General features: G+C 32.4%; 3 protein-coding genes across 9 annotated transcripts in view; all 3 read left to right on the top strand.

Moving 5' to 3' along the window:
* The first annotated feature begins 1940 nt into the window (after positions 1 to 1940).
* On the top strand, positions 1941 to 6290 carry LOC102577969 (ZDS). The gene is given in 14 exon segments (NM_001288864.1): positions 1941 to 2193; positions 2687 to 2811; positions 3152 to 3286; positions 3552 to 3624; positions 3778 to 3851; positions 4019 to 4123; positions 4217 to 4461; positions 4574 to 4661; positions 4849 to 4891; positions 4997 to 5153; positions 5302 to 5430; positions 5553 to 5625; positions 5807 to 5971; positions 6050 to 6290. Coding segments are annotated over 14 exon segments (1713 nt in total). The 5' UTR covers positions 1941 to 2063; the 3' UTR covers positions 6221 to 6290.
* Positions 6291 to 9453: 3163 nt separating this feature from the next.
* Positions 9454 to 11190, top strand: LOC127902665 (protein tesmin/TSO1-like CXC 4). The gene is made up of 3 exons (XM_052442397.1): positions 9454 to 9630; positions 10264 to 10427; positions 10545 to 11190. The coding sequence occupies exons 1-3, from the start codon at positions 9577 to 9579 to the stop codon at positions 11146 to 11148; spliced, it is 822 nt and encodes a 273-aa protein (XP_052298357.1). The 5' UTR covers positions 9454 to 9576; the 3' UTR covers positions 11149 to 11190.
* Positions 11191 to 16272: 5082 nt separating this feature from the next.
* Positions 16273 to 23278, top strand: part of LOC102625791 (importin subunit alpha-1a-like) — a 170404-nt gene continuing 163398 nt past the window's right edge. For 2 of the 7 annotated variants that reach the window (XM_052442385.1, XM_052442383.1), the window contains exons 1-2: positions 16300 to 16689; positions 18991 to 20715. In XM_052442385.1, the coding sequence (XP_052298345.1) occupies positions 16648 to 16689; positions 18991 to 20715 (1767 nt within the window). In that variant the 5' untranslated portion in view covers positions 16300 to 16647. Of the gene's footprint in view, positions 16690 to 18990; positions 20716 to 23278 lie in introns of all 7 variants that reach the window. The other 5 variants (XM_052442387.1, XM_052442386.1, XM_052442384.1 and 2 more) reach the window with 5 other exon arrangements.

Genomic DNA, 23278 nt, shown 5'->3' with positions numbered 1-23278 from the left:
TGTTTCATTATTTTTAAAAGGGTTCATTTTTCACGTTTCGGGAAATCTTTACAGAGTTTCTCCTAGCAAAGGAAGTACCTTAATATTCTTGCTCATAAAGTTTATTTCACGAGTAAATTAGTTGGTTGAAAAGACCCCATGGCCATGAGACCCAGGCAGGCACGTGTTCTTTTTATTATTTTTGAGTTTTATTTCAGCCAATCATTTTATGCCATATAATTAAGTTTATGTAAAATATTTTCTTCAAAAAAAAATTGTGGATCTCTCATCTCTTTTGTGCCCCTGAGCTTCTCTGATAGTCCAATGTTGCATGAATGAGCAAGAACATTAATTTGATAGCCAAGTACTCGACTTACTTTTAACTTCTTTCGCTTAATCCATTTTTATCCCTTTTGTTGGCTAATTACCAAAAATTTCATTTCTTTACAAACCCATTATTATGATTCACTTCTAAATTAAGATTGGCTTGTTAAAAAAAAAAGAGAAATATTATAGCATAGATAGTTGGACCTATCAAGTATAAATTGAAAAACTGTGCTAAACATTTAGGAACATTCAAAGAGGAAAATTTTAGATTCTCTATTGTAGACTTGAACCCTAATCTTTGGCCATCCAGCCAATGCCTCCAGTGACACAAGAAAAGAGAGATTAAAATTCGTATAACTGCGTGGCAGGCTACCTTTTTTCCCCCACACAGTTTGGTACTCATATATGTCAGTTGGAGAAGATTTTTATATTTGTTCTTCAAGTGGATACATCATATTTAGGGGGTGACCATTCGGATCAACATCCGTTTATTCGTTTCAATTCAAATTAAATGAGTTTGAGTTTGAAAAAATTGATTCATTGAGTGAATTTGATTCAATTAATTAAATAAACGAATCGAACTCGGGTTTGAGTTCACTGATTTATTTGTATTTTAGAGGATGTTCATTTTATAAGTTTTTATTTTATTTTTGCTTGATTTTTGTTTATCAATTATAATTTTTGTAAATGAATTATAAATGGATCCATATTCGATTGATTGATTATTAATTCTGTATAAATGAATTAAATAAATTATAAACGAATCCAAACTAGATACGATTCGATTCGTTTAGTTTTGTACAATAAATGAATTAAACATATATTTGTTTAATAAATAAATTGAATCCAAATCATAGAATTACGATTTATTTAATAACCATATCGAATTTAAAACCATTAAATTTTGATTAAATTCATTTACGATTGGATTCTTTTATTTGCTTTGCCACTTCTAATTCATATTATGGGTCTAAATATCAAAACTGTGACATTCTAAAGTCGACCTAGGAGGTTCCCAGTTTCAAACGGATTTTTTTCAACATAAAAACAAAAAAACAAAAAATCATGCACAAAAGTCAAAAATCTCTTTACACATTTTCTATTTTTCTTTGATATAATTTAGCCAAAAAAAGGGTAAAAACGGCATAAAATTACAAAAGCCTCATATGAGCCGAAACCAGAAATGGTCGGCCCAAAAAATATGTGATAACGCACCATCGTGGACTTTCCTCAACCCCGTCCAAAGATAAGGGTATCTTTTAAATAAATGCATAACTAATAAATTAATTAATCACCCAATTAAAATCAAATTAAATTAAACATTACTGCTTATGGTTATCATTCCCTCTCGTGGAAAATTTTAGTTGCTTTGTTTAGTCACTGACACTCCATCCATTATCGTCAGTGACAAAGTCACCAACATTTTGTGCTCTCCACAAGCGCAAATGTTGTGTGATAACAAAAAGGAAAAAAATAAATAAATAAATAAAACAAAGAAGTACTTTGCCATTTGCCAACCTCTCTAAAACAGTTCAGTTCCCTGACAAAACTCTCTTCCTTAGCATCTTGTTAGATTCTGATACTCAAAGATACCCTTTTGTATTATTTTAGTTTCTTAATTAAATTTTGTTGATGTCGACGAATCTTTGTTGATATCAAAGAAAAATACTTTGTTATCGAAACAAAAGAGAGCAGAGCTGGGCTGAGCTGAATTGAGTTCCGATTGAATTTCTTGATTTCAGCTCGGGATTTTCAATATGGGTTCTTCAGTTCTGTTTCCTGCAACTTCAGTCACTGGTGTTAGTTGGTCTCGGGTTCAAGAGAAGTGTCGAAGATTCTGTGTACGGGCTTCTTTGGACGCTAATGTTTCTGATATGAGTGTTAATGGTAAATTTATCTTCTTTTTTGTTTTATTTGATTTGATTTGTTTGTTTACCAAGTATTGATCTTTTGGCTTTTCTGGTTTCTGGTGGGATTCTTATGTGTTTATTGCTGGGAGCTCTTTTTGGTTCGTAGTGTTTGCTGATTATAAATTTTTGAGGGAATTCATGGAGAATTTAGCAGTGTACTTGGAACAATTTTGGATTGAATTTTTGGGAGAATTGCTCATGGATTGTAGTTATATATCAAGATAACGTTTGAAAATCTGGCTTTGGAGTGTTATTGAGTGGCTTGCGTGCCCTCTAGTGGAAATTTATTAAAGGAACTGAAGAACAGACCGAGTATTATGTATTCTTGAAATTTATTGGGAATTGAAATGCTTATGCAATTTCTGCTTTGTTTTTCTCTTGGAAGACATTTCATGTTTAGAAATTTAGTACTTTCAAACACATATATTTTTCCATCATCGCTGTGGATAATTGGATGGTATACCTGGCAGCACCCAAGGGTTTGTTTCCACCAGAACCAGAACATTATAGAGGACCAAAGCTGAAAGTGGCTATTATTGGAGCTGGGCTTGCGGGCATGTCAACGGCAGTGGAATTGTTGGATCAAGGCCACGAGGTTTTGCTCATTTAGATTTCAATCTTCTGAATGTTTTCATTGGCCTCTGACGTACTTTCTTTTTCCCTAAAATGTCTCACTTTTACCATTCATCCTCTTGCCTAAACTCAAAATCTCAAGTAAATGTGTTTTTAACCTCAATTTTTTCAAAGTAAATAGCAGAAGCTTTTATCAGCAGTTCAGAAAAAATATCATCAGTCATCATTTTTCTTAAGAGCAGGCATTATTTCAATTTACAAAGTTTATTTCATTTTGAATTTGTATGTGTTTTTCTGATTTTGTTGATGGTAAAAGAAATTAAAAGAATTTTTCTCTTTTTTCCTCTTTTCCTTTCTTCCAGGTGGATATATATGAGTCAAGGTCTTTTATTGGTGGTAAAGTGGGTTCATTTGTCGATAAACGTGGAAACCATATTGAAATGGGCCTGCACGTTTTCTTTGGATGCTACAATAATCTGTTCCGATTGATGAAAAAGGTAAAGCTTGCTTAATTGTGGATATGTGTGTTTGAATGATTATAAAAGCACACAAGCCTGCAAAAGAATTATGATTTGCAATTCTTGAAACAACAACTATCATTCCTCATGACCATATCATTTATAGTGATGATAACTGATTATTGCTTAGGGTTGTAAGAAAATCTGAAAATGTTGTTCAAATAACATGATGGATCAGAATCATAGATCCTCTTTAAATGGAAACTGTGTTTATGATCTGATAGTGTTTCATGGATGTCTACAGGTCGGTGCGGACAAAAATTTACTTGTGAAGGATCATACTCATACATTTGTAAATCAGGGTGGTGAAATTGGTGGTATAGTTAATTTCTTGATCACTTAAAACTACTGATAGTTATGCTTGGTGGTTAGTTATGCTTGATGGTTTGACATCACCTTCTATTGGTTCATGGATTGTCTAATCCAATAATAACTTTGATTTGGTTCATGATTTTGATTTTCAACTCCAGAACTTGATTTCCGGTTCCCAATTGGAGCTCCGTTACATGGGATTCGCGCATTTTTGTCGACAAATCAGCTTAAGGTAGTGCATATGGATTTAAGTTCCATTTTGATTTTGTTGATGTTATCTTTTGCACTGTGATTGCATAGCAGTATGATGAGGGAGTACTCCTTTTTTCATGTTGAAGCTTCTTGCCTCTTTTGGATTCTCTTTTGATGTACTTTGCCTCGTATATTGCTCAAGTGCAGACTTATGATAAAGCAAGAAATGCTCTTGCTCTTGCTCTGAGTCCTGTTGTAAAGGCACTTGTTGATCCTGATGGAGCCTTGAAGGACATACGAGATTTGGATAGTGTAAGAATGACATCATATTTTCTTGTTTGTTTGAATTTCAATCCCTGTTCCTACAAATTGTTATTTTACCTAAAACTTCATTTCTTCTTACAGATAAGCTTCTCTGATTGGTTTTTGTCCAAGGGTGGTACACAGACGAGTATTCAAAGAATGTGGGATCCTGTTGCCTATGCCCTTGGGTTTATTGATTGTGATAACATCAGTGCTCGTTGTATGCTTACTATATTTGCACTGTTTGCGACTAAGACTGAGGCTTCCCTATTGCGGATGCTCAAGGGTTCTCCAGATGTTTATTTGAGTGGGCCCATAAGAAAATATATCACAGATAAAGGGGGCAGGTACGTTTGTATTTACAGGTTCACACCACTGTAGTGATTTGTTAAATCTTGTTTGTTTTCTCCTATGATGAACTGATTTCCCCAACCTTGGGATCTGTTTTTGTGAGAACAGGTTCCATCTTAGGTGGGGATGCAGAGAGATACTTTATGATAAAGCTGCTAATGCGGAAACATATGTCAAAGGACTTGCCATGTCTAAGGTAAATTGTTTCACATATGGCTCTAATTATTTTCTACACATCTATTAATATTCCCTCTGATGGAGGCATGGAGCTAATGCAATGACCTGACATTTGTAAATTTGTTGTTTATATCATCTGTTAGAAGCAGCTTCTTTGAGTTTATTCTTTAATGCTTACTGTCTCACAAGTTGTCATTCTATTTCAGGCCACTGACAAGAAGGTTGTGCAAGCTGATGCATATGTTGCAGGTTTATGGTTAAATCTTCCTTATTTATTTCTACTTCTACCGTTTTTTTCTCCTGAATCATTTAGTTGAATGATTTTTCTTTATTCAACTTCTTATCTAATGGCAGCATGTGATGTCCCTGGAATTAAAAGATTGCTTCCCTCATCATGGAGGGAAATGAAATTTTTCAACAATATTTATGCGCTAGTTGGAGTTCCTGTTGTCACAGTGCAGCTTAGATACAATGGTTGGGTTACTGAGTTGCAAGACCTAGAACGGTCAAGGTGATGCTCTAATCTTTTGTGAGGTTACAGGAATTCAAACACAAGATGCTCTTTAAAGGCCTAAGAAATCAGCTTTCACTTCACTTCCCTTTACTAATGCATTGAAGAAATCCCCATCTTTTAACAGATCCTTGTTTTGAACATGTAGGCAATTGAGGCGAGCTCTGGGGTTAGATAACCTTTTGTATACTCCAGATGCAGATTTCTCTTGCTTTGCAGATCTAGCACTCACTTCACCAGAAGACTACTACAGAGAAGGGCAAGGTTCATTACTCCAGTAAGAAAAATTTCTTATCCTCGTCGTTATTATTTTCATTTTGTGCATGGAATCTGGTTGACTTCCTTTTGCCAAGTGTCTATGTATTCTGTGTTGCTTACTATAACCATATTATCTTTCAGATGTGTTTTGACGCCTGGCGATCCTTACATGCCCTTACCAAATGATGAAATCATAAGGAGAGTGGCAAAGCAGGTTGGTAGCGTTCAGTGACACCTTCAATTCATATAATACATATTAGGTTACGCTTTTTTGCTTTTCTTATCCTAGATGTTTATCTCACGTTTTTTAGTGACCTGAATACCACAAAAGGTCATGCAACTTTCTGGATAACATAAATCAGTACATATTATCCATTCACGGTTCTTTTTATTAGGTTTTAGCTCTATTTCCATCATCCCAAGGTTTAGAAGTTATTTGGTCGTCTGTTGTCAAAATCGGGCAATCTTTGTACCGTGAGGGACCTGGTAAAGACCCCTTCAGACCTGATCAAAAGACACCTGTGAAGAACTTCTTCCTTGCTGGCTCATATACAAAACAGGTAACTGTATATAATTGTTTCATCCCAAATATTGGGAAAAAAAAGAGATATGTCTCCTAAATGGTTTCACTCTCACAGGATTACATAGATAGTATGGAAGGAGCAACTTTGTCTGGTAGACAAGCCTCAGCCTACATATGCAATGCCGGGGAAGAATTAGTAGCACTGAGGAAGCAGCTTGCTGCCTTTGAATCTCAAGAACAAATGGAAGCTCCAACTACTACTAACGATGAACTAAGTCTTGTGTGATCACAATCTGTTTGAGGCGCAGCGGCAGGAGTAAGGTTTTTCCACATCTAAACGCCCTTCACTTTTTCAGGATTACATTGATAGTATGGGATGAGCAATTTGCTGCCTTAATTTGAATCTCAAGAACAAATGGAAAATCCAGCTTTTACTGATGAGATGATGCAGCTGGAGTAAGGGTTTCCAATACCTATGTAATTTCAATGAGATAGCCAATTTTCATAAAATTCATTATTAAGTTAATGGACATGAGGCCTAACCTACTATGTATGACTGTTTCTCTTACGAGACAGCAATTTGTGCCGTTGTTTCCATTTCATGATGTATACATCTGTTCCATGAGAAAGTGGGAAAGAGAAAAGCATGAGCAAAGCCCCAGGAGTTTAAGCTACAAATAGGCAATGCTATCTTCCACAAGCTTCACAGCTTTACAATGACTGTTCCCTTTGTCTATCCGTGTATTTTTCCCAAATTCATGTAAAACAAAATGAAACCCAATACCCTAATTCCCATTCCTTACGTAAATGAGTGGAGCTTTTGACGCCCCTAAAAAATCCTTATAAACACTCTTTTTGAATTCTATTGAATTCTATTCCTTAAGATACCCCCAGTTTAATTTATAAAATACTAATTCGTAAATTAAAATTTAATAATTTTCTCACTAAATCTTATCTTGAAAAGAGTATTTCTTTCAAGTTTTTATTTATAAATACATACAAATCTTAAGAATTTAAATTATTTTCTTCTTATTACATAATTTTAGTTTCCATAATTCTTAATTCTTAAAAGTTTCTCAAAACATATTTTCGATTAAAATTTAAAATACAAATATAAATTATGAAACAAGATGGGCGTAAAAAAAATTGTTAAGAGAGAATAGCTTATTTAAATGCTTAATTGAATTTTCATTGAAATAAAATATAAATTAATTTATCTTCAATTATTTAAATAATTTTAATTAAAAAAGATTTTTTAAGGAATTTACATAGAGATAGCAGTTTTAGGTCTTGTTTGGAATTGAGGTGATGTACCTTAAAAACTACAATTGTTGTAGAAAAACTTATAATTATAAAATAAAAATTAATAATAAATAGTAAATATAAATTTTAAATAATAATTTTGATAAAATTATTAAAGATATAATAATTTTTTTATTATACAAGTAAAAAATCATATCAACATACCTTTTAAGTTACAACAGTTAGTGATTACTAGATACTTTAGTATTATGACTTTTAAGTTACAACTGTCCAATTTTAATCCCAAATGCACCCTTAGAAATTGGGGCTAGTATCATTACTGTAAGGACAATCTCAGAAATATAAGGGGTAACAAACACATTTCACCCTTACCAAAAAGGGTTACAAGTTACTAAGAATATATATGATAAATATTCATATGAAATGGGAAGTAATAAAAAATAATGTATAACATATCAAATTGAGTTACTAAGAATATATATGATAAATATCCATCTTATTTTTTAATTAAATTATTTGTTAAATTAAAATTAAATAAAAATATATATAAGTTAAATGAAAAAAGATAATAGGATTAATTAAAAAATATATAAGTAAAATTAAATTAAGAAATATATAAGAATTCGGATTATTTTATATGGATTTGTGGTGTTTTTATGATTTTATTTGTGGATTTGTGGTCGTGCTAAACTTAGATTTATGTTATTTTTATTTTGATTTATATTGTGATATTTTTATTTATGACTTAATGATGTTGTATGTTGTTTTAGGTATTGAATTGTTGATTATTAAATTATGATTGGATTTTACTTGATATTATTAGGTAAGTTATTGAATTTTAAATTATATTTTAAATAATTAAATTTTAATTTATACAGATCTAGGTATCTAGGATATCTGCTTGCAATCCCTGCAGATATTACCCACATCTAGATTCGCAAAAAAAATGTGTGGATTCGGATGCGGATCCGAATATAGAAATATCAATTTAGATCCGAATCTGGACTTTGCCATCCCTATTCAACATACATCCCGCCAATAATAATACAATTAAAAAATATGCAATAGCTAAAGATGTTTCATAGGAGTTAAATAATTCAGGATCACATTTATTTTTATTTTTCCCGAAATAGCAACTACAGAACCTAGAAAAACAGCAAACAACAGTTGAAAACCTAAAAAAGACAACAAAACAGCAACTATAAACTCAAAAAAATAGCTAAACAACAGTAAAATTGTAGCAATAGAATTATATGCCTAGTAATAGCAATTCACTACTAATTTAGTCCATTGAATTGCAACTGACCGCGAAAACAACAATTATAGAACCTCGAGAAACAGCAAAGAAAAGGAAAATTTTGAAATTAAGATGCACACCTTGTTGCCAATCACTTTTTTCCATTTTTTGCCTTTGTTTTTCAATAATTTGCTAGAAATTGGTGTCAAAATATAAAGAATTGAGAGGAAAAGAATTTGACAAGAGTCACACGTGAGTTTTGATGTTTATTTAGGTAAAAATTAATTAAAACAAAATTTTAGTTATTTAATTTCATTAATGACACATGTCAATAGATCCTTAAAAGTTTAGGAGGACTATGAGAGAAAATACATAGGAGAGAATTTGAATCCAGTAATAATTATTTATAAAAATGCTTTGTTGCATTAAAGGTTAAGATGAAATAATTTTTTTAATTAATTGGAACAATATTTTACTCTTTACACTTTTAAAATAACTTTGTATAATCCCAACACTGCATAAATATATGCATTAATTTTTTAAAATTATGTCTATATCTTTTATCATTGTCCGTACATTATATTTTACATAATTCATTAATTAATTATCGTATATTTTACTTTACATCACTTGTACTAAGGATAAGTAAGTCAAAATAATAATTTTTACAATTATACTTTTATTAAGCTATAACTTTTTTATAGAAGTGAAATTAATTTGGTTCTAACATTATGATTATAGAAAAATTTTACTGTATTATTTGATCAGAAGAGTATGGCATAACGGCGAGTAAATAACCATAAAATTATATGATATTCCAATGTTAAGTAAAAAATTAACAATATATTTTTATTTTTATCGCCATTGGGTAATCATTAGAATTTTGTACCACTTTTCTATCGCCATCGCGTGACACGCGTCATGTAGATAATACAAGTAGTAATAGAACCGCTTGTCAAGCTGGGGCCCGCACGTGTTTGACCAAACCAAGAAAAAACAAAAGCAAATTTCTGCCATTTTCCCGCCTTCCCGCCTCTCAATCAATCAAATGCTTTCGCTTTGCAAGTGTGTGTGAGTTTCAGTTTCAGAGAGAAGAAGCTTTGTGGCGGAGCGACTGAAAATGGACAAAGTAGATTACAGAAATGGACACTCCAGACAAGAAACAGATCACTGTCGCTTCTGTTTCCAAGTTTGAGGTTAATATTCCCATTTTAATTTTTTAATTTTTTTTTATTCAGTGTGTTAATTTAGTTTGAAGAGAACGACTGAGCTTATGGGGTTGTCGTTTGGATTTGAGCATTTTTTTCCTGATTTTTAATCTGGGCATTTGTTATTTTTTATTTTTGTTGCTTTTTTTCAAATTGGGTTCTGAGGTACTAGTGCTTTGTGTGACAAATGGCTTTCGTAAATTGCTCCAATTCTGTCTAGCGTCAGTTTTTGTCGTGTTGATTTGGTAGAATATTTTGGAATATAATGAATTCAGTTCATGGATTTGTTCCCCTGTACATATGTCGTGTACTGCAAACAAAGGCCATAATAATATGATTTGTTTATAGCATGCTATGCATAGTTAATATCTTCAGAAAGATAACAATTTGTTGGACTTGAAAATTTGACAAGTGTATGAAAATTCAATCTCTGATGCATGTGGTGATTTGAGATGGGTTATTTTGCTTTTCTTTCATGTGCTTGGTTACTGGTCTTATTTTCTCTTAGTGATTTGTTGAGCTCTGCTGTTTGTACTTCAGATTTCTTGTCGTGACCATTTGCCACTGACCAGGTTTTTAAGACTCTATGTTAGATTAAAAATGATGGTTGTCAACATGCAGGATTCACCAGTCTTTAATTATATCAGCAGTCTTTCACCCATTGAACAAATCAAGTCCATACGCAATGATCGCTCATTCAACTCAGTGAATTTTACTTCGCCTTCTTCTTTATTTGCTTCACCCAAGATCGGTTACCTTCGGGAGTCTAGATTTTCGCTTAGCAGGTAAAACTAATTACCCATTCTTGCTTTACTGTACTCAGTTGAAAAATGAAAAGTGCATCGTTGTTTAATAACAATTTGTGTCCTCTACCGCATGTTGTCTTTATCATTATTCATTAGTAATCAATCCCCAGATATATTGAAGCCTGAGCTCCCTTTACATGGAAAAGAAAACAAGAAAAGCAAAGGGAATTCAGGAGCTGTTCAACTGTTTGATGATTGCACTGGAAAACTGGATTGTGTTACTCCAGGGAGTTCAGCGAGAGAGTTTATCTCTAAACTGCTTGATGAAGCATTAGAATTAGCTATTGAGTTACCAATAACAGTTAAATGTGATGGTGGTACCCCAGTTAGAAACGAGGTGTCTCGTGATGTGAAAGAGAAAAGCAGAGAGCCAGAAACGGACAGAGCGTCGTCATCATTCGTTCAATGTAATGAGGACAATCCGGGAGCAGCAGACTATTTTGAGAACAAAACAAATTTGCGTAAAATCTGTCGAATTGAGCAAAGTGAAGAAGTAGCTGGATGCGACTGGGTGTCATTGGTTTCTGATGCTGTTCTAAACTCAAATTTGTCCATTGTTGAGAATAACTCTGAAGATCAGGATGAGAAAACAGTAGATACTGGAGCAATATCTTTTATCTCAACTGTCCTACAGCTCCCACAAGACGAGATAACGCCAAGTGAGCATGATAAAAATTTGGGCATTTTGAAAATTAAATGAGGGTAGTTTAGTCAGTCAAAAGAACAAAATTCTGATTCTGAACCCTTTTTTTTTTAATTAGAACCCCAGTTTGATTCCAATTTCCTTTCCGAATTTGCAAGTAATCACCGAATGATTCGATTTCTGAGAATCTTGACAAAGGTTATAAAAGGCCATTTAAAAATTTCAAATGCCCATGAGAAGTCACAACTTACCGAATCAAACATGGGCTTGCTAGGTCCATTTCCAAGCTAAAAGTTCCCACCCATCACAATCATCGGCCCAATCAACTACATGCACACCCTCCCCTTTGGAAGCAGACAGGGGGATTCAGTCCAAAATATCGGCCTTAAAATTCAAACCTTTTGATTGAAACAAAACATGGATTATAGGGGTTCATCAATTTTCTCAGTATCTCCTTCATGTAACGAACCTTTTTTCATGCATTAGCTTCTATCAACTTCAATGGCTGCTTGCTTCCAGCAATGATTGAACGACTTGGTTGGCTAACTTTATCATTAACATTATCTTGTATAGTTTTTAAGGAGAGATTTCATGACCACTTGAGCTTCTTTAAATATCTCAATTATTGACTTATTTCTTTCTTTCTTGCCAGCTTTAAAATGCTATCTTGTATTGCATTACAAACAAATCCATTAATCAACCCAAAATATTTGCTCATTTTGCCAGAATCTCTAACTTTCATATATCGACCATTGGTCCACAAGCATTGGTGGCTTGTGAATTGAATATTCTGTGTTTTTTAATCAAAACTGTCTTTTTCTTTTTTTTCCCTTCCCCTTGTGAATTAGCAAAGAAAACAAAATGGTCCTTTTTCCCCTCCCCTTGTCCTACAGCCAATACCGTTCATTTATACTTTTTCTTTTTTCTTTTTCATTAACTTTGGATTTTGTAATTAGATGCACATGTGGGTGTCCCATCTTTTGGCGTTTTGGCCTCGGATACTTTGCCGAGTGAGTCTAGATATTTTGATGTAAGCAATTGCTACCTAGTACCTACCATTTCAAATGATGCAAGCTCATGGTAGTGTATTTTAAAATAAGGATAATATTATAAGAATTACGATTATGATGTCAAGAGAATTATTAGTTATTATTAAAACAGTAATGACACATTTTCTAATCAATAATCGGAATAAACTGGAATCAGAATAGACTTGTGATTATTATTATTCAAAATAATTATCTAATAATAATAATAATAATTTTAACAATAATAATATTAATGATTATTATTGTTGTTAAAATTATAGTTATTATTTTCATTATTATTATTATTATTTATTGTTGTTGTTGTTCAAATTATTATCATCATTATCATATCATTATTATTATTATCATTATCATTATTATTATCATTAATTTTATTATCATGTATCATCATAATCATCATCATCAACAACAACAACTACAAAAATAAGAATAATAACTGTAATAATATTTTAATTGAGAACAAAAGTGAAATTATGAAATTTTGGTAAGGTACAATTGAGAGTTTAAATAATGAGAACTTGATTCCCAACACTCCTCATGAAAAGTTCTTATTTTTTAATTTAAAAAATATATAGGCTCCATATATTTTATTTTTATTCTCATTTTCATTTTAGTAAATAAACAGTATCAATTATTCTTATTCTGAATTTTGATTTTTTAATATGAGGAGCAATATATTAATTTTAATGAAGAAAAACTAACAATTCTTTATAGTTTTGGTGGGTTATATAATTCAATTTTTTTTAAAAAAAAATTGTGAGAGAAGATGCCGTTAATTAAAACTCTGTTGCCGACTCTAAAGGAGCGGACTCTGTTGCTCTTCGTTACTTGTAACAAGTTTCCAAGCTGATACGATGATAGCCATGCTTGTGAGTTTGATGTGGAGGAGCACTAACCGATTTGACCGGTATCCTATAATGTCCACGTGTGAAGCTATTGAATGTCTGATCACTTTCCTTTGAATCCAACGGTTACTTCGGATAAGAACAAAAAAGAACGTCTAATATGGTGCAACTTTTGTACCGCAAACGTAGCCGTCTTCGGTTGTCATAATGAATTATAGGTATCTTGGAAAGCAAGTTGAAGGGTCTTACAAGTTTGAAAATGCCGACAGCACTTGCAAGTTCAAGCCGCGTAAGTCTATCAAGGAACAGAATTTTGTTTCATTATTTGCAGTTTTCTTTTTCTTTTTTAAAAAAAAAAAGGGTTTGCAGATTTGACGAAGATCACAAGTTTGAAAATTTGATGATCTATAAGTTCGAATGTTCACACTCAATAATAATGTGTCTTTATAGTTGACTGGGACGACAAAGGCTCAAGAGTGTGGAATCCACCTCTTAACGAAAGTAATTTTCAAAGATCTTTCAATAGAATCATTTTGAAAATACACCCTTACCTTTTCCTTATTTTCGTCTTGATCTAGAACTTAACATCACTACTAATTCACATCTGTTTTGTTGTAATCTCCACCATTTAATCAAACTATACATATATAGTTAAAAAATATTTAGTTAAGTTTAAAGATATAATATTTTGAAAAAATAATGTTCGTAGATAAAAAAATTATTGTCATCCCTATTGATCGAGCCTATATTAGTTAGTAAGGATACTCCTTTGATGCAAACTTACTCTGAGATAGATTGGTTTAATCTGTGAGGGAAGAGGGACATTATAGTATATATAGCTTAAGGGTCTACTGTGCTGGTTAAAAAGTTTAAGCCAATTCTTTAGCATTTAGTAGAGAAGAAGTATGAGTCTTCACTATAAAGGAGAAATATGGAAACATAATATAATATAAGGTTTCGTAATTTTGTAGTAATAAAGTATAGGATATAATATTTGTTATACTAAGTTATTATTTCCCAATAATTAAAAAAAAAAAGAAAGAAAGAAAAAAGGTGATTGCTGTGAAATTAACAATCACTTGAGCCCTTCGCGCTCAATATTCGGAGAAGTCTATGTTAGAGCTTTTGTAAGTAACAGTAGCCAATGGGGAACTTCCACGGGTGCTAGAGGAGGTCCCAATGCAAGGTGATGGAAATGGGAAAGTTCGAAGCTGTTACTTGCAGCTTCTGCACCTTAGCCATGCCCTCAATATTCTATATTTTTAGTTGACTGAGATGACAAAGACTCGAGTTTGTGGTCCACCGCATATTGAAATACCTTCTAAAATGTCTTGAAATTAATTATTTTTTCTCCTTATATTTTAAAATAAGAGAATTTTTACTTTTTTCTATTAAAATTATTATATATTACTTACTACCTTACAATTTTCATTATATCTAAAATTCCTCCTAATAACAAAAATTTAAAGAAAAAGTTGAGCATATAAAATATGTATTTATTATAAGAAAAAATTTAAAAATAACAACAAATATAAGAAAAATATTTTTATTTTCAATTTTTTATTCACACCAAAACATAATTTTTTTAATTTTTAGTGCTTCAATTTTAATTTTAATTTTCATTGATATGATTTAATTAATTTATAATAAATATGAATAAAAATATACTTACAAACAAGGATGATACTATAAAATTATGCTGCCAAGAAAGTTATTAGTTGTTATAAAAATAATCAAGAGTTAATGATATATATTAATTTTGAGTAGATGGGAGACTGACATTCTCTATTTATCTCTTTAAAAATTTATTATAAGTTTCTTGAAGTTACAATATTTAACAATATAATACATTTTTTGGAGGGCAAATCAATCTGTTGTGTGGAAAGAAAAAGGAAAAATTGAAAAATTAATGAACTATAGCACTAATTTTGAAATAAAAACTTTGATAATTCAATTTTTTAAAAATATATGAGAGAAAAGAAGTTGTTAATTTCATCAAACAAGTTGCTCACTATTAGGTAGCACTGTTGTAATTATTCGTTATAGTTGTCATAGAAAGCTTGAAGGGTCACAAGTTTGAAAATGCGGATAGGATTTTGTTTGATTATGTGCATTCCCAGAGAACAACGGGATGGGAATGCAGATTCAAATGGGAATCTAGATGAAGTTAAATTAATGTTAATCTTTTATTGTTTTTCAAATGAGAATGCAGATTCAATAAGGATCACGAGTTTGAAAATTTGGTGATCAATTGTGTCCTTTCACGCTCAAAATTAATTTGTCTTTATAGCTGACTGACTGAGACGACGAAGACTCAAGTGTGGGATCCAGCTCTTAACGAAAGTAATCTTCAAAGATCTATCAACAGATTCATTTTGAAAGTATAACCTTACCCTTTTTTTATTTCGTCTTTTGATCTCGAAGACACTTCGCTCTTTCGAATTTTCTTTAGATCAAGAAACCCTTTGTTAACTTCAATCTTCTGAACTCAGCAACTCTACTAATCCACATCTGTTCATTTGTTGTAATCTCCACTATTTAAAATAGGTCAAACAACCTATACATATATGGTTAAAAAATGCTAAGTCAAGTCTTAAAATATTTTGAAAAATAGTGTTTGTGGATACAAAATTTATTTCCATACCTACAGCCGATAATATACTTCGCATGATGAATTCGATCGAGCCTATATTAGTTAGTAATGATGCTCCTTTGATATCAAATGATGTGAAGTAATGGTACTCACTCACTCTGAATTCAAATTGGTTTAATTATCATTAATTTTATTATCTTGTATCATCATCATCATCAACATCAACAACAACTATAAAAATAAGAATAATAACTATAATAATATTTTAATTGAGAACAAAAGTAAAATTATGAAATTTCGGTGAGGTACAATTAAGAGTTTAAATAATGAGAACTTGATTCCTAACACTCCTCGTGGAAAATAAAGTTCTTATTTTTTAATTTCAAAAATATGTAGGCTTCATATATTTTATTTTCATTTTAGTAAATAAATAGTATCAATCATTCTTATTCTGAATTTTGATTTTTCAAGAGGAGTAATATATTAATTTTAATGAAGAAAAACTAACAATTCTTTATAGTTTTGGTGGGTTATATAATTCAATTTTTTAAAAAAATGTGAGAGAAGATGCCGTTAATTTCACGAAACAAGTTGCTCACTAGTCGCTATAGGGAGACTATTGTCATTATTAATTATAGCTATCTTGGAAAGCAAGTTGTAAGGGTATTACAAGTTTGAAAATGCCGACTGGACTTGCAAGTTGAAGCCGCGTAACTCTATCAACTGTTGAAGGAACATAACTTTGTTTCATTATTTGTACTTTTTTAAATTTTATTAAAAGGGAACGCAGATTCAATAAGGATGACAAGTTTGAAAATTTGGTGATCAATAAGTCTGTTCACACTCAATAATGATTTGTTTTTATAGTTGACTGGAACGACAAAGGCTCAAGAGTGTGGGATTCAGCTCTTAACGGAAGTAATCTACGTGGGCGTTTGGATTGAGTTAAATTTTTTTTTTTAAGTTTTAGCTTTTAATATATATATATAAACTCACACACACCCCGTTACCTCCCTGCTCCCTCTTCTCCCTTCTCACACCCTCGGTCGACGGTCTCACTCAGCCCCACATGGTCACGCTTTGCCGACGTTGTAGCTTCCCACCGATCAAGGTTTGACACTTAGTTTATACTTATATTTGGATTTTGGAGTGGGTTTATTGCTGAGTTGCTCTTGGGTGTTGTTATTAATTAAATTGGATATTTTTAATTAATTAATTAACAATTGTTCAATTATTTGGAGTGTGTTTGTTGTTGTTGACTGAAAATTAAACAATTAGAGGCTGTTCGTGATAAATTGGAGAGGATTTGTTGCTGTTGACTGATAATTGAACAATTGGAGATTGTTATAATTATATTGGAGTGGGTTTGTTGCTATTGACTGATAATTGAATAATTGGAGACTGATATTAATTAAATTGGGGAGGATTTTTGCTGTTATTATAAATTAAATTGGAGATTGTTAATTAATTAATTTGTGTTTTTTTTTTAAATTTAGAATATGGCAATATGCTGAATTGCTAATTCATAGTTGTTATTATTATTGTTGTTGTTGTTGTTATTATTGTTATTGTTATTGTTGAAATATTGTTAATGATGGTTTGTAGTTGATATTTGTTATTAAGGATGTTTGGAATTAAGATTTTTGGATTTTAAGTGGTTGTTGGTAGAATTTTTGGATTAAATTGTTTCAATCCATTTTAAACCGAACTAACCTGATTTGCCCACCCCTACTTCAAAGATCTACTAATAGAATTACTTTGAAAATACACCCTTACCCTTTCCTTATTTTTCGTCTTCCAATTTTGAGGACGCTTCACTCTTTTGAAATTTCCCTAGATCAAGAAACCCTTAATTTTCTTAACTTCAATCTTCTGAACTCAACATCACTACTAATTCGCATCCGTTTGTTTGTAATCTCCACTATTTAAAAGAGATCAAACAACCTATATCTACATAGTTAAAAAATATTTAGTTAGTCTTAAGATAAAATATTTTGAAAAATAGTGTTTGTAGATTAAAAAAATTATTATCATGCCTATTGATCGAGCCTATCTTAGTTAGTAATGATGCTCCTTTGATCACAAATGATGCAAAGTCATGGTATCAACTCACTCTGAGATCAGATTGGTTTAATCTGTGAGAGAAGAGGGACATTATAGTATATATAGCTTAAGGGTCTACTGTGCTGGTTAAAAAATTTAAGCCAATACTTTAGCATTTATTAGAGAAGAAGTACGAGTCTTCACTATAAAGGAGAAATATGGAAACATAATATAATATAAGGTTTCGTAATTTTGTAGCAATAAAGTATAGGATATAATATTTGTTATACTAAGGTATTATTTCCCAATAACTTAAAGATTATTTTAATTTAAAGTTTTGACTTAAAATTTTCACACAAATTTATAATCATTGATCTTCAAATTCAATACAAGAGAATGCGGATGAGTTGGCAACTTGAAAAATAAAAGAATAATAATTCTAATTTAAAAGATGATAAGACAAGTAATGGTAAAAGCTTTGTTTTTTTTTTTAATTTAACTTCAAAATATACCATATCTACTTTGTTTACCATCACAAGTAATCGCATACATTAACAAATAATCACAATTTATTTTTGAATTAGTGATATGTATATATGTATATTCAAAGGTCATTAGTAATTAAAAAAATAAATAAATATTTATATAAGATATTTATTGAAAATTAATTACATTCATTTTATGATGAAATAGTCTAAATATCTACCTTAAAACATTTCTTTTTGAGGAGGATATATAAATCTCCTTAAGAAACTGCAGCCCAGCACTCGCTTTGCTCTTGAATTTTATTCTCCAAGGATATATATCCACCGTTGGATTTCTATATGCTTATCCAACGGACACCGGTTACTGGCCTTAAAGTTGTAAGGCATAAGCTAAGATGATTAGTTCCAAAAGACATGACCCACAAATAAAAAGTAAAAGAAGGCCACAAACAATAATTAAGCGAAAGTTCAATTATTCCTTCGCTATTGACGTCAATTTTTAATATCAGTCTTTCCTTGCATTCATTCATTTTCAATCAACAACCGCTTTCCTTACTTCCATCTGTCGATCACAAACACACTTTGCTTCTGTTTATTGCGTTCATTGTTGTCTTGTTATTCAGCTTCTGCCATCAACTCTTTTGAATTTTCCACCTTCTGATCTCAACAATACTTGGCCTCTGTTTGTTGTAATCTTAAGTCTTGTTATTTGGTTTTGCTCTGTTCTCTATCTAGTTGTGTCCAGCTGTGCCGCTGTCTCTGTTTTATTCTCCATCCACTCTTTGTATTTTTTTCTTTTTTATTTTGTTCCATCTTGTCGTGGTCACTTGTGGTCAATCACTCAGTGTGCTTCCTAAATAGTCAATTGTTTTTCAAAAATTCAGAATAAAAGAGACAGAGAGACAAAGGACAAAGGATTGAAGATGGCTGAAATCATTCTTCCTATTGTTGTAGAAGTTGTGAAGTGCTTGGCTCATCCCGCATGTCGCGAAATTAGCTATTTGCGTGAGAGTAAGTACACGACCAACTTACAGAATCTCAAAGCAGAAGTTGACAATCTGAAGTCTGAGAGGGATAGTACAGAGCACCAGGTTGAGGAGGCTAAAAGAAAAGGAGAAGGGATTGAAGAGAACGTTGCGAATTGGCTTGCAACGGCCAACAGTATCATTGAAAAGGCGAACAATGTCATTGAAGAGGCAAATAAATTTACAGCAGATGAAGCCGCTGCAAATAAGCGTTGTTTCAAGGGGTTGTGTCCTAATTTGAGGACCCGCCGTCGACTTAGCAAGGAAGCAGAGAGGCAGAAGGAGGCTGTTGTCAAAGTCCGAGAAGATCGAAAATTTGTTAGAATTTCCTCCCGTACTGCTCCAGAGGATATTCGGCTTATCCCTAACAAAGACTACGAGCCCTTTGAATCAAGAATGTCGACTTTGGGGAGTATACTCAGTGCACTAGAAGATCGCGATGTCAACATGCTTGGGATTTATGGAATGGGCGGAATCGGAAAGACGACGCTGGCCGAAGAAGTTGCTAGGAAAGTCAAGAGTGACAAACTCTTTGATCAGGTGGTTTTTGTTGAGGTGTCTCATAAGCAAGACATACGAAAGATTCAAGGAGTAATCGCAGATAAATTAGGCCTGGAGTTGCATGAGGAAAGCGATGAAGGAAGGGTAGGCAGGTTATGTGAAGGTATAAAAAAAGTGAAGAAGATCCTGATAGTTTTAGACAACATTTGGGAAAATCTTAATTTGGGGAATGTCGGAATTCCTCTTGGAGATGGTTGTAAAGTATTGTTGACGACCAGAAATCTAAATGTATTGTCTGTGATGATGGATTGTCGAACAAATTTCGCAGTTGGCGTTTTAGAAAAAGAAGAAGCTTGGAGTCTATTCAAGAAGATGGCAGGTGATTATGTTGAAGGTAGTGAATTGGAAGAGGTGGCAAGGAATGTGGCAGAGGAATGTGCAGGTCTACCAGTTTCCATTGTGACGGTTGCAAGGGCATTAAGGAACAAGAGAATAAGTGAATGGAAGCATGCAAGGGAACAGCTAAAAAGGCCTTTATCGAATTTTAATGATGTACAGCAAGCCGCATTTAAAGCTATCGAGTTGTGCTACAATAATCTAGGGAGGGATGATCTCAAGAATATCTTTTTGCTAATAGGATATACCGCCATAGCATCTATTGATGACTTGTTAATGTGTGGTATGGGATTGGGTTTATTTCAAGGTGTGAATAAGATTGAAGTAGCACGAAATGGAGTACATACATTGGTGCGCACACTCAAAGATTCTTGTATGTTGCTAGATCATGAAAGCAAGAATGAAGAGCTCTTTTCCATGGCTGCTGTTGTTCGCAATGTTGCCATATCAATTGCACACAAAGAGCAAATTGCGTTGATAGCGACAAATGAGCATGATGATGGTTTCAGGGAGTGGTCAGACGAAAGTGCAGTAAAGCGTTACGCTTCGATCGTCTTACATGATATCAAGACTAATATGCTTCCTGAGGTAGTGGAATGTCCTCAACTCAAACTTCTTTTTATACGTGCTGATCGTGGTGGATCATCATTAACAATGCCAAACAACTTTTTCGAGAGGATGATCGAGGTCAGAGTTTTAAACTTGACTTCCATGACTCTACAGTCACTGCCTTCATCCCTTGGTCTCCTGTCAAACCTTCGAACACTGAGTTTGTGTCGCTGCTTCTTGCTTGATATAAGTTTTGTAGGATACTTGAAGAAACTAGAAATCCTTTGCTTAAGAGGTTCCATGATTGAGAAGTTGCCGGTAGAAGTAGGTGAATTGACTTGGCTAAAGTTGCTTGATTTGAGAGATTGTTGGGAACTAAAAGTTATTCCACCAAATATACTGAAAAAATTATCCCATTTAGAAGAACTATATATAAGTCGTGGAAAATTTGATAAATGGGAGGTGGAGGTGGAAGGGGCTGAGCATGCAAGCCTTGAGGAGTTGAAGCATTTGCCCAACTTGACCTCTTTGGAATTAGACATCCATGACGTCAGCACTCTGCCCAGAGGCCTGTTCTTGGAGAAGCTGGAAAGGTACAGCATACGCATTGGAGATCATGAGAATCGGAAGAGCAACGGCATTTGGTGTCGTGAATTCAGTCTCGAGGTAAATAACAAGATTTGCTTGAAGGATTCGCTGATCGTGCAACTGCAGAGAATTGAAGACCTTGAGTTATCTGGATTGCAAGAGCAAGATGTCGATTATTTTCGTAATGAATTATTCAACGTGGGCTCTTCCTATCTCAAGCGTCTCGAGATGAGGGGTTCAAGCCTCGCCCTCAATCTGGCAGAGTCAAAGGTATGATCATTCCTAATTTAAATAATTGGTGTGAGAGGGTTCTTTTCACCTGGGATTCTAATATCGTTTTGTCAATTTATACATTAGACTAAAGCTAAAAATTTCTAGTGCATCACAGTAATTAATTTTGAAAAGTCTTCAAATATTATATTATTCTCATTTTCAAAGCAACCAATTTTGAAAAAAAAAATCTTTAATGTTTGCAATTTAATTAATATTTTAATCTTTTAGCTTCAGAATCTTACCATTTTAATTATATAAAAAAAACCATAATAGCCCTTTTATTGCATGAGCTTCATGCTTTGTAATATCCTTCTTCTCTTTTCTCTCAAAAAAAAAAAAGTGAAGTTAACTGTCTTAAATATTTTCAGCCCTCCTACAACCACCCAAGTTTGAATCATGGGAGAGTAAGGGACTAAAAAAATGAATTTGGGCTTTGTACGCTCTTTTATCTTTAAAAAAAAATTCATTATTTATCAAAATTAAATCCATAATTGTAAGTTTAATTTTTCATATTTAATTTTTATTTAAAAAATCTTAATCATGGAATCCAAAATATCAAATTTGGATTTAGTGCTAAGTTTATTGTATTAATTTTTAAAGATCTTGTATCTATGCATTACGATTGTTCTCACAATTAAGCTTACACTCTAAAATCAAGACACCTGCAATGTCAACAGAGACAAGAGGAATCAGCTAATGGTTTGCAGTCACATGAAATCATTTTGGAGGATAATGTCCAAATTTCTAATACGCTTTTCCCTGAGAAGGTCAGTTATTAATAAGTCAATCGTCTTATTAATTCTCTATAATTTTTTTCTTTGTTATATTCTTGTTTGGTAGCAAATATGGCAAAGAGTGATTAATAATTATATTTCACAATTATTCTAAATTTTTCATCCGAAGGATAGTAGGGTGTAACAAATACATTCTTAGAGAAAGAAAAGGTACTCTGACACGATAACTGCATTAATAATAATTATTATTGTTTACTTAATGTTACGAAATACTAAATATGTTGTAATTATGAAATATATATTTATATATATACACACCCATAAATTGATTGAAATATGACTAGTCATTTTCTTTAATATACATCATTAGAATACGTTTGTCAATTTGGTAAGGAATAATTTGGAAAACTTGATTAACGGTTGTTTGCATGAGAAACCGAAAAGAACTATAACGGAAGAAATAGTAATTTTATTGATTTGTCCATCAACAGAAATGATTGTTGCTTGTAATTAACAAGGTAAATTTTTGTTCGAGCAGGTTCGGTTACCAGAGTTAGAGAAGTTGATGTTGTATTCAATAAATGTTGAGAGGATTTGGTTGAGCCAAGTTACAGTCATGTCTTGTGGTATTCAGAATTTAATGCACTTGACCCTGCGAAGCTGTATGAACTTAAGATATCTATTTTCATCTTCTATAGTTAGTAGCTTTGTTCGACTCCAAAGGATTGAGATAGTCGAATGTCCTGTCTTGAAAGAGTTAATAGTCATGGACAACCAAGAAGAAAGGAAGAATAATAATGTAATGTTTCCTCAGTTGCAATATCTGAAGATGTTTAATCTTGAAAATTTCACAAGCTTCTGCACCAGCAATCTAGGTATTCTTGAATTTCCATCCTTGAAAGAATTATGGATATCTGGATGTCCTAAATTCATGGAGAGATACAATAGAACTACTAATATCTTGACAGAAAGGGTACGTACAAGAATTTTATAATCAAATTTTCAATTCTTATGTATGTACCGTGAAAGTTTATATCATAGAGCTTAGAGTTATATTGCCTTTGCCTTCATCGCTTGATTTCTGATGGAGTCGTCTTCTGTTACGA

The sequence above is a fragment of the Citrus sinensis genome, chromosome 5 (genome assembly GCF_022201045.2).
Source record: "Citrus sinensis cultivar Valencia sweet orange chromosome 5, DVS_A1.0, whole genome shotgun sequence".
Taxonomy (NCBI): Eukaryota; Viridiplantae; Streptophyta; class Magnoliopsida; order Sapindales; family Rutaceae; genus Citrus; species Citrus sinensis.
Note: the sequence above shows the minus strand (reverse complement) of the source record. Positions and strands in the feature narration are given on the sequence as shown.

Excerpts from the sequence above, each read along its gene's own strand:
- LOC127902665 (XM_052442397.1), top strand. The coding sequence starts at position 9,577 with ATGGACACTCCAGACAAGAAACAGATCACTGTCGCTTCTGTTTCCAAG. Across the intron at positions 9,631-10,263 it reads CTTCTGTTTCCAAGTTTGAG|GATTCACCAGTCTTTAATTA; the intron begins GTTAATATTCCC and ends GTCAACATGCAG. Across the intron at positions 10,428-10,544 it reads TCTAGATTTTCGCTTAGCAG|TAATCAATCCCCAGATATAT; the intron begins GTAAAACTAATT and ends ATTATTCATTAG.